We start from the raw sequence: 14,766 nt of genomic DNA on the forward strand, positions 1-14,766 counted from the left end.
GGGGTAAAATTGCCTACTGGAATGATGGAAAAGTTCTGAAGCTAGATAGAGGTAGTGATAGCACAAGACTGTGAATATACTAAATGTCACTGATTGTTTACTTTAAAATACTTAATTTTGTGTTATATAAATTTCACAGCAATAAATTATTTTTTCAATAAATTATTTTAAGACAGTAGCTGATCATCATTCTCAACATTTTCTTTGGAAAAGAATAAAGTAAGTTATAACTAATTACAAAGCACTAGAATTTTAGAACATAATAATCATGAAACTAAAACTGTTTGGTATAAAAGAGATAAGATAGAGTGTTCCTGACAGAAGTGACCACAGCAACACAATCATTTTTTAAAAATGACATAATTTTGTTTCATATAATCATTTTTGGAAACTGTCATAAACCAGATCTGCAAATCCCATTATGCACATTCAAAGTCATGTAGAAATGTCAACATAACATATTCATGAGGTTATTTGACTTTGACTCTTTGGTTTCACTTACTTCTTGAACAAAATCAGTAACTCAAGAAAAAGAAAAGCTGAAGTAGTTGCTTTTCCTTTCATCCTGACTATTCTTAAGAATGCTAATTTGTTACTGCTAGGTAGCAGGGATCCTTATGGTCTCTGGATGCATATTGATTACTTTTATCTTTGTGAGAGGATTTCACAGAATTGGTAAATTGAGCTCCACTGCATAATACTATATCTATATATTTTTACTTTACAATGCCTTAATTTTGAAATTTTTCTTTTATATTTGCTTTTAAAAAAACTCTCTCTAAATAATGTAACTCTTCTGTAAAGATAGGTACTACTCAGTTTAAAATTTGACAATTTTTAAAATGTATTTATGTATTACCGATATAGGTCACTCTTATAGATTACTAAAATATAATCATGTATGTGCACACACACACACACATACATATATATATATATATATATATATATATATATATAACTACATGATGTTTTTAATAAAATGATAATGCAAGACAAGAAACATCAGACCTAGATAATTTAAAACATACAAAGGAATATCAACTCTTGTTTTCTTATTTTGTCAGCCATTATTTGTATGATTAACAGTTCCTTATAAGAACAAACTCTCCAACTATTTTCATAGAAAAACAAGCAATTATGTCAATATAATCACTAAAACAGCATAATGTAGTCACTTTTATAATGCCACCCACTTTAATTCTGGACAAAAACCTCAGTTTTGGAGGTGCCTGGGTGACTCAGTGGGTTGAGCCTCTGCCTTCGGCTCAGGTCATGATCTCAAAGTCCTGATCGAGTCCCACATCAGGGTCTTTGCTCAGCAGGGAGCCCACTTCCCTACCTCCCCCCGCCTGCCTCTATGCCTACTTCTGATCTCTCTCTGTCAAATAAATAAAATTTAAAAACCTCAGTTTGGGTTGTTTTATTAACACCCACAACAATAACACCTTTCATTAAGTACCTCTGTTTTCCAAAGTTGGTGCTAGGTGGTAAATATACAAAGGTAAGTAAAATGGACATAATCTCTGCCTTCATAAAAATTAAAAGTTTAATAGGGAAAATAGTAAATTAAATCACCACGTGTTATAATTACATGGCAGAAAGAATTCAGCTTTTCGGATGAAGAAAAGGAAAAACGCTTCTCATTGTAAGGGACATTTAAGCTGTCATCTAAAGAACTGTTACATATTGAAATGTGTTTTCCTCAAAATTAGTAGGTTAAAATCCTAACCCTCAGACATTAGAATGTGACTTTATTTGGAAATGGAGTCATTACAGATTTAGTGAGTTAAGATGAGGTCATACTAGAGTATGGCAGACTCCTAATCCAATTTGACTGATGTCCTTATTAAAAAGGACATACACCCACACAAGAGAATACTATGTGAAGGTTGCAATTATGCTGTCAAGGAACTATCAGACCCTAGGAGAGAACCCCAGAACAGATCTTTCCTTAGTGCCTTCACAGGGTGCATGGTCCCACTGACACCTGGAACTCAGATTTCTAGCCTCTAGGCCTGCAGGCTAATAGACTTCTGTTGATTATGCCACTCAGTTTGTGATACTTTGTTGCAGCAGCTCTAACAAACAAATACAAAGATGATGAGGAATTTCAAGTTGAATCAGTTGGAAGAATAGGAGTTACTGGGCAATGAGAACTAATACTCTTATTCTGCTTATGGTTAAATAAGGCTACCACTATTAGAATGGCCAAAATGCATAAAAAATTAAAATGTTAAAAAAAAAAAAAAAAAGAATGGCCAAAATGCTGGGGAAGATATGAAGCAAAAGGTATTCACATTTATTACTGGTGAGAAAGCAAACTTGTACTTTCACTTTGGAAGAAATTTTAATGATTTCTTACAAAATTAAACATACTCTTGCCATATGACATGGCAGTTAACCTTATATTTACTCAAATAATTTAAAAACTTGTGTTCACATAAAAGTAAACTCAGGCTTGGGCAACTGGGTGGCTCGGCTGGTCAAGCATCAGACTCTTGGTTTTGGCTCAGATCATGATCTCAGTGTTGTGGAATTGAGTCCTGCATCAGGCTCAGAGCCTAGCATGAGTCTTGTTCCAGGTTCTCTCTCTCTGCCCCTTCCGCTCATGCTTGCTCTCTCTCTCAAATAAATAAACAAATCTTTAAAAAGAAAAGTAAATGCATGGAAACTCTTAAATTAAATATATGTTTATATAATTAAACATATGTTATTTATTAATTAAAAATTTTCATTTATAATTAAATTAAATTAATAAATTGCCATATATTTACTATTTAATATTCATATATTTAAAATATATTTCTTTTAAATATATAAATATATATTTATTTTTATATATTCAACTCTTTCTATAAATATATATATATAGAGAGAGAGAGAGAGAGAGTTGTATTTTCCTTAAATGGAATTCAAATTATAAGAGTATGTTTCCTCCCTTCTCTCCCTACTTGCTCACATAAGAGGTAGTACCTGTTTCATGCCTAGAAGACTACAAAGCTGGCTACAGGTGCCTCTGACAGAAGATAGGAGTGATCCAATGGTAAAGACAATGATGGTTACAGAACCTTTGTGGACATGATGAATAGAATCAAGATTGGTATCCTACTGAAGGAGAACATACACAAAAAGACTTTTTGTAGAGAAGTGATAGCCCAAAAGAGAGGGAGTAATCTCAAAAGATGACATACTGTGCATTTAAATTTTGAAAAGGGAAAGCTATGGGGACAGATTTTTAGAAGAACAATTAGAAGGTTAAGTTAGAAGGTTAGAAGAGGGGGCTGTCTACAAAGTGGCACTGGGGCATTTATTGGTGAGACTGAACTATGCAATATTTTTATCTTGGTAGCAGTGTGCAATCATATCCACTTATCAAAACATACAGGATTATATTCTGGAAAGTTGATAGTTTTGCATTTAAACTGCAATTAATCTTAAAAATTAAAAAAAGAATATTCTTGAGTTCATGATCCTTTTAAAATATATACATAATTCTACTTATTGTTAATAGCTAGTTAATTTTTAAAAATCCACATTTTGCTATTATTCTTCATACATTTACCCAAAACAAAACAAAAAAACATAACCAAAACAGTTATCTGTTTTATATTGTACTTCTTGAAAGAATATATTTATAGAAGCATTTTAATCCATGCCCTTGTACATCAGTTTCTCAACTAATTATATTTCTTTTGGGCTTTATATAAAATAAAAAATATAGTTAGATAGATATAGATACATATGTATATGTATCTATATCTATCTAACTATAATTCTAAAATGAATTGTTTATTTTTGTGGTTGTAAGTTTTAATATAGTATCTACTTTTTAATACTTTTTAGTGGCTTAAATTACTAACGATGGGCATATACTATTTTTTCAGCAGAGTTTTTTTTTTTTCAAAACAAAAATATATAAAAAATGAGAGATGTTCATTTAACAACTGGAAAAATAATACAGATATCAACTGGAATAACAACTGAAATAATTGTTTTAAACTGATTCCTGTAATCACTATCTTTTATGGCACTGTAATTACCTGAAAGACAACTGTGGCCTTCTCAGTTAAAAATGGGCAGATGTCAATACCCAGTTTGACCAGTCCTCTCAATGTAGATTTGCCTCACAATGAACCACTGTGAAAATATCAAAGTTGTCATGTTTTCAAAAGTTGCAAGTCTGATTGTTTAAGTAATTTGGAAAATACATCTTTTTTTCAATCTTTGGGGTCTTTAGGGGTCAGCTGTCTAATCTTCATGAATATTGATGAACCAGAACAGATCATGCCCCCAGAGACCAGCACCCCAGGCTGACAGGTCTTATCTGCCCCTGTTCATTACAGTTAAGTTCGTCAGAATCATGCTCTAAACACATGTGAAACTTATAAATCAAACCCATGAAGTAAAAATACAAATGTAGTAAAAAGTATTTGTTTTTATTTTCCAGTATGCGTCATTAAAAAAGGTACAGTTTTATTAGTGATACATTAATGAACTTAAAGAACAAAGTGACAATTTTTTTGTCACAGATATTAATTTACATTTTACAAACATCCACCAAAACAATTAAAAATGAAATAAATATATTTACATTTCATATTTCTGGTATTTTCATTGCATTTTTAATATGTATAAAATATATAACATTTATAATACTTTGTTTATCTTCAAAAGCAACTTCAAATGTGCAAATAAGTGAATTATGATTTTAAAGTGTTAAGGAGTAAGAATAAATCATAAACAAGAGTTTTAGAGGTATGACTAAAGCAATTCCTTAAGAAGAGCTCATGAGTACAGCACAATTAAGAGTAGCAAAATGTTATGAATTCGGAACATGTACACTTACCTTAAAAAGTTAAGCACAAGATCATCCTTGTGCTTTTAAAGCTTCTCCACCTGCTGATTTCTAGCAGTAATTCAAATAATTGTTAGAATTATTACTTTTCCACAATAATAAATCAACCTTCTCGCAAAACCAGCATTCCATGTAAACAGAGTTTATGAACAAGTTTTGTCCTCGTAAATGAAGAAAATGTCCATCTATAAACCAATTTACCCAAAGGAACGTTTCTCTGCTAACAGGGTTAATATGAGCTTGATATTTATTTTCAAGTAATTACTTTTCTTCCTGTTTAACACCAGTTTTGTAAGCAAAGACTTTAAAACTCTAATTTGGTACCTGCCTGAAAAAAGGGCAAAAATGATTAGCTAGTTATTCTCCCTTTAAAATAGTGTTGGATGATAAATGTTGGGGTATATGTTACACTTACATTATCTTAAAGTATTTGTTGCAGTATAACAAATTAAAAATGCCCCTGCTTCAATATACTTCAGCTTTAATTAATTATTATTCTTTATCAGGCAAAATACATTATTATAGTAGTTAACAAAGACTTCAAATGATATTTGAACTTCCTTTTCTGACTTAAGTACCTATAATATAATATTCCCTTTGAGCTTGCACTATGTACACTAGAATGAATCCTTTAATGTGCATATATATGTATGTGCATATATACATATGTATATATATGTATATACATACATATATATGTATAATGTGTACACACACACACACACACACACACACACACTCATATCCCAAGGCACTGGAGGGGTTAACACATAAATAAGCATTCAGCTATTAAAATGTGCTCTAGTACAAATTAGGATTTCATGAATAAATCTCATGCACTTAAACATGAATTTTATGAGAAACGGAGATTTGTCTGATTATTTTGTTCATTTTTAAGCTTTCTCATTTAAATAGTCCAAGTTATAACAAATGACAGTGGTTAATCATTCCACTGTAAAGGAAAATGTTAAATATTACTTGGTAACTGATGAACATCAGAATAATATTTTTCTAATAAGTAGGTGCTCCACTAATGTTAAATAGCAATTTAGACCTATTAGCTTTTTATCAATGGTATCAAAAATAAACACAGTATTGTATTATCATAAATTTGAACTCAAGTTACAATTTACAGTGTAAATTTAAAGTATATTAAATATATTACTTGAAATATATTTTAATAATTCTAATATATTTTGAGGGTAGCATTTTATTATATACATATACACACATGTATATGTGTGTGTGTGTGTGTGTTGTACAAGGAGATATATACCCATACATATCTCATTGTGCACCTTTTCCTTCATCATACACATAAGCACAGACTAGAAGATTTTTATGATATAATGAAAAAGGGTATTTGATTAAATTGTTTTTTGTATATTTAAAATGGAGCTTTTACAAAAATCTGATATTTTATTTATTAAAAATGATTATATAACAGGTATTTAAGTTTAAAAACTATTTTTTTTCTTTTTGGCTAACTAGCCCACTTCATATTACTTAATAGACCAGATTATCACACTGTGGACACATAAATGTTACCCCAATGTGGGGCACACCAAGATACAACTCTAGCTCATAGCAGAGATTCTATAATGAAGTGGCTACTACTGCTTCTGACCCTAAGGTAGATGCCTCCCTCTACTCTTCTTCCATATGCTCAACAGAGGCTTACTGAAGTCGGCTTTTGGTGGACTTCTGACTTTAGAATGACTGTTCTATTTGGTGAATACTTAGTAAGCAATAACTCCACAGTGTCATCCCAATTATGAATATAATTAATTAATTTTATGGTCAAGATAAAATATATTTAAACTGTGTAGTGTCCAACTAGCCATAGTTCTTTTAGTAAGGTGTCCTAGATCCAGCTTAACTCTTGTCAGGTACAATGATGAACCTTCAATTTTTCTTTTTAATTTAACATGCTTAAGAATTAACAAGATGCATAGTGAATAAATAATTTATGATGATTATGGAAATGGTTTAATAAATTTTAAAGCATAATTAAAATGTGTTCTTTTGCAAATAATTGTGTTTCCTTCTTGAGTACTTTTTTTTTTTCTATTTAAAAAAGAAAATTAAACCACCTTATTGGATAGTTCATCATCTTCACAAGGAACTATCTATGTTTGATTTAGTTGGGAACATGTGTGTTAATTAAAAATAAGTATTTTTTTCTTTTTTTTTAATAGGTAGCTAGTTGTTTAAAAGCATATCTCAGTACAGCTGTAGTAAAGGACAGTGTTTTCCACATTAAACCAATAATTATATAATACCAGGGTCTGAGTCAGGTGCCCATACCTCCGATACTTTCAAATTTCCAGCTTCTTCCCATTTACTAAGACAAGATAACTAAAATAACCAACATAGTCTTGCATTATATAATCACTTTTATGACATGGTAAGCTAGAAATTAAAAATTTTATTTTCATATCTCACCTTACTTTCTCATAAAATATTTCTAAAATGGGAAAATATCATTTTCCTGAAATAACTAAAATTGAGACTACACTCTAAAGTCATTTCAGTCCATGATTAACTAGTAGATTAGCATACAAAGAATTGTATGAGTTTCTCACATGACATTTTTTGTATTATTTTCTCTACAAAAGTTTTTGGAGTCACTGAAAATTTATGAAACTTTAATTTGATAACAAATCCCATTAGGTAAGTATAAACCTTCTTAAATGAAGGAAAGAACAAGAGGTTCATGAATGTTTTCTTGGTTCATAATTAAATTAACACATGTCAGCATATTTGGTTGACACTAGCAGCAATAAAACATTGATATCAGTGATTTAAGGAAAAATAGTACATTTTACATTGTGACTATCATAGAATCGATGTATTTATTCTTTTGAAAATCTTAGGAATAGTTGACAACAAGATAAAATTGGAATGCCAGTGTCATATTGCAGAATGAGAATGCAAGGAAAATCTACATTAGCAAATTAAAGTGCTCTCTTCTTTGACGAAATTTTTTACATGCTATTTTCTTCGCTGCCATGTGGTTTATTTGCCTCCTTTATATCACTCAAAATTCAATGATAGGGCATTAGTTCATGATCTGGCCCAACATACAAAATAATCTAAAATACAGAAATAACCATTTAAGTGGTATTTTTATTTATAGGTAGCTTACAATTTGTATATTATTTACATACTTTGAATCATTCATTCTTTCGTCTTCACTTTCGATGGTACAAATAAACTGAGAACAAGCTGTTATGGTTCATTTAAGATTATTCACAATGTCTTCCAAAATAGAAGTGCTTTTGAGATCCCTTATGACCTTGCTTTCTGTTCAAATTTCAAATTGAATTCACTGTTTACTTGGTGATATGATTGTTTCTCCAGGGTCTAAAATGATGATTATGTTTATTTTCTTTACATAGTCATAGTAAGTGACAATGCAAATCTCGGTATGTCAAGTTGTGTACTTTGTTTTGCTTGTAGTAGCAGAGCTGGCAGCAGCAGAAGCGGTAGCCTGATTGCCTAAAAAGAGAGGGTCCAAACAAGCTACTTTGGCAGCAAAAAATGAATGAATGCAGTGAAGAACAGCAAATAGATTTGAAAATTCCAGCTCCTGAAAGGGAAAAAGAAATGCTTTAAATAGGGCGCCTGGGTGGCTCAGTGGGTTAAAGAAACGTTTTAGATAAAATAAAAATCAATTTCTTTAGGAAAGTTGATAATAACTAGACAACTAGACAATGAGTTTTTTCCCAAGCTCAATAAACATGATTTGAATCAATATACATTGAATCTATCTATCTATCTATCTCAAATGTATAGAAACTGTAGAAATTTTTATTCAATATATAAATATCAGATTTATTACAGACTTACTTCAAAACATGACAGTCTAAGAGCTAGAAATACTAACCATTTTTATTATCTATGAAAGTCATTTCATTATTGATGAATGCTAGATAGAAATATATTTGATCAGAATGAAATTTTATTCTTGATAAAGTACAAAACATGGGAGTAGCTTAAAATATATTTTTAATCTCTCTCCAAACATTTCACATGATATATATGGATTGAAATAATTAAAAAAATATTCTCTATTGTTCCCTAGAATAAGTTGCAATTTATCATAAGTCACTGAATAAGAAACACTGAAAGTGAAAGATTATGAATGTTTATGGCACTAGGAGCCAAATCGTTCAATTCCAAAATATCCTGCATGCATTAATCTTAAATGTAATTAATTTTAATTGTTGTATTTGGTTGTTTAAATTTGTTGTATTTGGTTGTTAAAAAAAAAAATCAGCCAAGGCCACTAATCATTTGGATTTTTTAAAATATGTTTTCCATTTGGATCCTTAAGGAAATTTGTGGACCACAATGGAAAAAACAAAACAAAACAAAACAAAACAAAAGAACAGAAAAGATTTTTGTTTTGTTTTGATTATTTTCAAGCCAGGAATGATGTCAGACGAGCTGTAAAATCATGAGGTGATGCTCAGGATAGATTTTAAAAGCTGACATCAGCTTTGGTGATCAGGTATGGAAAACCATCAGTAGTCCCATAAAATGTTTTAATTCCAAGAGGGTTGAGAAAGGTAAATTCATTCATATGTTTAATGGAGTCTATATGATAAACATTACAAAAAGGATAACTAGAGAGTAGTAAACCATATGAAATTGCCTATAAAGTTGTTGCTATATAATTCATATTTAAAATAAAAGATGTAGAATTACAATTTACATGCACATTAGTAATAGTGTTTGCAATTTATAGTGTGTGATGATGGAAAACAATACAAAGTATCTATTCAATTGGGAGATATCATATGTGTTATGCACCAGGAAATTATTTAAGCAAAATAATTCACCTTCAGAATAGTTTATCAGATCATGCAGTAGAAGCACAATAGAGCACAACACAAATTCACTCATATTTCTGTAAAATATACATAAAATACCTATGCTTTCTCAGTAATTCCCTTCAAAACGTCAGTATTTCATAGTTTCCTTTGGCAAATGTTGACTTACTCCTGAAAGCAGCAAAGATTTAACTATTCTAATTTCCTAAAATACTTCAATCTAAAAATTATTTTAGTTATTCCATCATAATTATTTCGGAAGCTTTATTCTTAAGAATACACTACAGTAGCACTATGATATGTTACTTGTCAACTAGCAGCTTTTCTATTGCCTTAACTCAACTTCGAAGTCCTCCTGTTCTTTATGCAGCCAGATTATGAAGATTCTGAATTACTTTTAATATTGATCCATATTAAGGGCATCAGATATGAAGAGGGTGGTAAAATCTTAGAAAAATATGAAATGTGCCTATGTACTATTAAAAAAGAAAACAACAAAAATATGCAATTTGCTCTTGATAAAGGGGAAAATATTTTGAATATTGCAAGTAGGCCAAAATATAACAACTTTTTTCAAAAATAATTCTGCCACATCTTTATTAATTTGGAGATTATAAAAATAGATATTTAACTATATAGAAATGTTTAGAAAGGTTAATATTCTCAATTATTTATGCCTTATAAATTGTAACTTAATTATTTGATGTAGATTACCACTGTAAAATTTTTATACCTTTTTTCAGGGGAGTTAGTGGTAGAGAGGAAATAATTGGTAAAAAGAGAAAGCAGGAAGCAGAGATGCATTCAAGTTTGGTTCTTGATACCAATGTCAACTCATCTTTCCTCTGTCTCAATACTCACTTTGGGCCACTATATCCCTTCTTGGGGCTTCAATTATCTCTTCTTTCTATATATATTCTTACTCATTTCTAATATAACTCCTAGACCTACATATCCGTCTATCGGCTGAGCATCCACAATGGCATCCATCAAATTATTTATCTCCTTGTAATAAAGTTCTTCTGAACTCCATAAATCTCACTAAACTTAAGTTCTCTTCAAAATTTTTAGCGTTCTTTCATCCAATGAATATTTATTGCGTGCTTAATATGCTTTTAGTCTTTTTCTGGGTGGAAATATATAAATACTGAGCAAAACAGACCAAAAAAAGCCTTGATGGGTCTTACAATCTAGTGGCAAAAAACAATAAATAAGGGCATAAATAAATTAAATCTAATATTACTGAATATGTTTATAACTACAGTCAAGATAACAAAGCAGAGAAGAGAGAAAAAAGTGTAGGAGGAGCTGAAAGACAGCAAAACCTTCATTGGCATGTGTGCAAAATCTGAAGGGGACAAAGGAATAAACCATTTGAATGTCTGTAAAACAAACAATTCCAGACAGATGTGTAATTTCAAAAGGCCTGAGAGACATTCTAGAAGACTTTGAATTAAAGCAAGGGGCTATTGTGGGAACTGAATGAATTAAGGAGTACTTAATAGGAAATGAAGTCAAAGGAATAACACAGGTCAGAATTTGGAGTGCCATATGGACTCTTCACGAGTTTGACTCTGAGTGACATGGAAAACCATGGGAGATTTTTGAGCAGAGAGTGATAAGAATTGACATAAGTCTTAAAATTATAATTCTGAAAAAAATCATAATTCTGAGTTCTATGGAAATAAGAGAAAAAAAGGAGAAATATTACAACATTTTTAATAAGGAAAAGGTATGGGATTTCTAAGTAAAGTTGAGTCAAGGATGATTAAAAAATATTTTATTGAGCAAATGAAAGGAGAGGGTTGTCATTTACTAAAATGGAAGAATTACAAAAAAAAAACAGGTATGGCATGAAAGACCAAGATTTTGGCTTTGGACTGTTATATCTGAGAGCATATTAGAATGACAAGGATAATTATATATATATTAGTGTAGACTAAAGGGAAAACTCAAGGTTGACATAAAATTTAGGATGTGTTGGCATATAGATGAGATTAAGAATAAACTTGCGATCTGAGTGAGAAGTTCAAGGTGTGGAGGATATGTAGAAAAAAGGATCAAGCGTTAATCCCGGGGATCCTACAATATAAAATTAAGATAGGGAAGAACCAGCAAAGAAAAGAGAGCAGTAGTTGCCACAGGAAGAGAGATTGATAAAACAGAGAGTCTAGTAAAATGAAAACTGGAAATTGACTATTAGATTTAACATTTTTAACCTTGACAAAGTAGTTTAATGGAGAAGTGGATGCAAAAGATCCATGATCCATAAGAATCAGTTCACAATTGATTAAGTGAAAAAAAAATATAGAGCAAGTTTAGATAATAATCTTTTAGAGAAGTCTGTTTTTCTTAAATGAGCAGAGAAATGAATCAGTAAGTGAAAACAATAATATTTTTCCAATATTTAAGAAATTAGGAAACACCTAAATATATACAGCAGATATTAAAAAATCTAAAGGGATGGGGCTCCTCAGCTGGTTAAGCAACTGCCTTCTGCTCAGGTTAAGATCTGCTCAGGTTAAGATCCTGGAGTTCCAGAGTCAAGTCCTGAATTCTGCTCAGCAAGTAGTCTGTCTCTCCCTCTGATCCTCCCCCTCTCATGCTCTCTCTCTTTCTCTCTCCATCTATCATTCTCTCTTTCTCAACTAAATATATAAAATCTTAAAAAAATAAAAGCTCTAAAGAAAGAAATAGCAATACAATGAAAGTAGCCATCCACTGGGTGGCTCAGTGGATTAAGCCGCTGCCTTCGGCTCGGGTCATGATCTCGGGGTCCTGGGATCGAGTCCCGCATCGGGCTCTCTGCTCAGCAGGGAGCCTGCTTCCCTCTGTCTCCCTCTCTGCTTGCCTCTCCGTCTGTGATCTCTCTCTGTCAAATAAATAAATAAAATCTTTAAAAAAAAAATAGGGGGCTTTACTACCTCACTTACATCAATGGATGGATCATCCAGACAGAAAATCAATAAAGAAACATCATCCTTAAACACCATGTTAGACCAGACATTGGTGATAAAAACAGGATATTATATAAGAAAATTCTAGAGACTCTACCAAAAATAGATTAGAACTAATAGGCAAATTCAGTAAAATTGCAGAGTACAAAATCAATATACAGAAATATGCTACATTTCTATACATGGTAGTTCATTATTGAAAGAACTGTCAGAAAGAGAAATTAAGAAAACCGTCTCTTTTAAAACTGACTCAAAAACAATAAAATACCTAGGAATGAATATAACCATTGAGGTATATGACCTGTACATTAGACACCAAAAAACAGAAAGAAAGAAATTGAAGACATGAATAAATGGAAAGACATTCTGTGCTCATGGATTAGAAGAATTAATACTGTTAAAATGTCCATTGGGGCACCTGAGTGGCTCAGTCAGTTAAGTATCTGCCTTAGGCTCAGGTCTTGATCTTGGGGTCCTGAGATCAAGCCTGGCTTGTGTTCCCTGCTTGGTAGAGAGTCTGCTTCTCCCTTTCCCACTGTCCCTCCCCCTCAACTTGTGCTCTCTCTCTCTCTCTCTCAAAATAAATACAAAAAAATCTTAAAAAAAAAAAAAAAAGTCCATGCTAGCCAAAGCAATCTATAGACCCAATGTAATCCCCATCAAAATTCCAATGGTATTTTTGATAAAGATAAGACAAATGAGCATAAATTTTTATGGAACCACAAAAGACCTGAATAGCCAAAGCAATCTCTAAATCTCTAGAAAAAACAAAGCTGAAGGCATCACACTCTCTGAATTCAAACTTTTTACAAAGAAATAGTTATCAAAATGATGTGGTATGGGCATGAAAACAGACACACACATCAATACAATAGAATTGAGAATCCAAAAATAAACTCATGCATACATATATTTAATTAATTTAAAACAAAGGAGCCAGGAATATACAATGAGGGAAGGACAATTTCTTCAATAAATGGTGTTGAGGAAACCAGATGGTATTAGGGCCAATTTAATGTTAAAACCTGTTTAACTATTAGGGCCTGCTTAACTAGAGCGACTCCATATTACCTGGGTAGCCATATTGTTTACATCTACGGACTCTGTTCCGGGAGTAAACGCCCCAGCAGTTCTAAATGCCCCAGCATGCCCCAGCAGTTCCAAACATCCCAGCAGTTTCTGGTATTGGTTCTGGGTATCGATTCCCGGAGTAAATGCCTTAACAATAGAAGCCACATACCTTGTGGTCTGCGGTTACACTCTATAAAACCAGCCTGTGAGATCGGTATGGGGTTGCTCTCTTTGGAGGTATCCCTGGCCAGTGAGTCTAACTTCTAATGCTTGGCATAGAATAAATCTTTGCATAACTTTCACTTTGTCTCAGTCTCGTTCCCCTGGCTGGTCAGTCTGACTTCTAATGCTTGGCATAGAATAAAGCTTTGCATAACTTTCACTTTGTTTCAGTCTTGTTCCTTTGATAACAGACCCCAAAAACAGTCATATGCAAAAGAATGAAACTAGACCACTACCTTATACTGCACATAAGATTTAACTCAAAATGTAGTTTTAAAACCTGAAAAAACAATGGTGTAAGTTAAAATTAATTTATTAATTAATAAAGCTTAATTACAAATCTAAAGCATTTTTCTTGAGGTCATCACCTCAAGAATTTTTTTTTAATTCATTTTTCTAATCTGCTTTTTGTGTGGAATGCTTAATATATTTACTTTAAATGTAGTTATACATAAAGTATAATTTATGTTTATCATTTGCTATTTGTTTACAATATATTTTATTCTTTTATTCCTCTATGCCTGCCTTTTTTTATGTGTGTATGCATATATAATTTTAATTCACTTGTTATTTTACTGTATATTTAGTTATCTTATTTATTCTGAAGAATACAATTAACAACTTAGAATAATCTGGTTTGGATCAATACCAATTTAATTCAATAGTATTTAAAAATTTGTTCCAATATACCTCTGGTGCCTCCCCTTTCCTTTATGCTATTGTCTTACATATTATATCTTTGTAAATTGTAAACCTAGTGACAGTTTTATAATTTTTATTTTATGCAGTGATCTTTTAAATCAGTAAGAAGAACAGAAGA

General features: G+C 31.5%; 1 protein-coding gene across 2 annotated transcripts in view; it reads right to left on the reverse strand.

Moving 5' to 3' along the window:
- Nucleotides 1-4,423: 4,423 nt before the first annotated feature.
- The window catches only part of SNTG1 (syntrophin gamma 1), a 623,364-nt gene continuing 613,021 nt past the window's right edge, over nucleotides 4,424-14,766 (reverse strand). For both annotated transcript variants that reach the window (XM_082719661.1, XM_082719662.1), the window contains one exon: nucleotides 4,424-8,450. In XM_082719661.1, the coding sequence (XP_082575787.1) occupies nucleotides 8,292-8,450 (159 nt within the window). In that variant the 3' untranslated portion in view covers nucleotides 4,424-8,291. The remainder of the gene's footprint in view (nucleotides 8,451-14,766) is intronic.

Source organism: Mustela nivalis, assembly GCF_964662115.1.
Source record: "Mustela nivalis genome assembly, chromosome: 2".
Lineage (NCBI taxonomy): Eukaryota > Metazoa > Chordata > Mammalia > Carnivora > Mustelidae > Mustela > Mustela nivalis.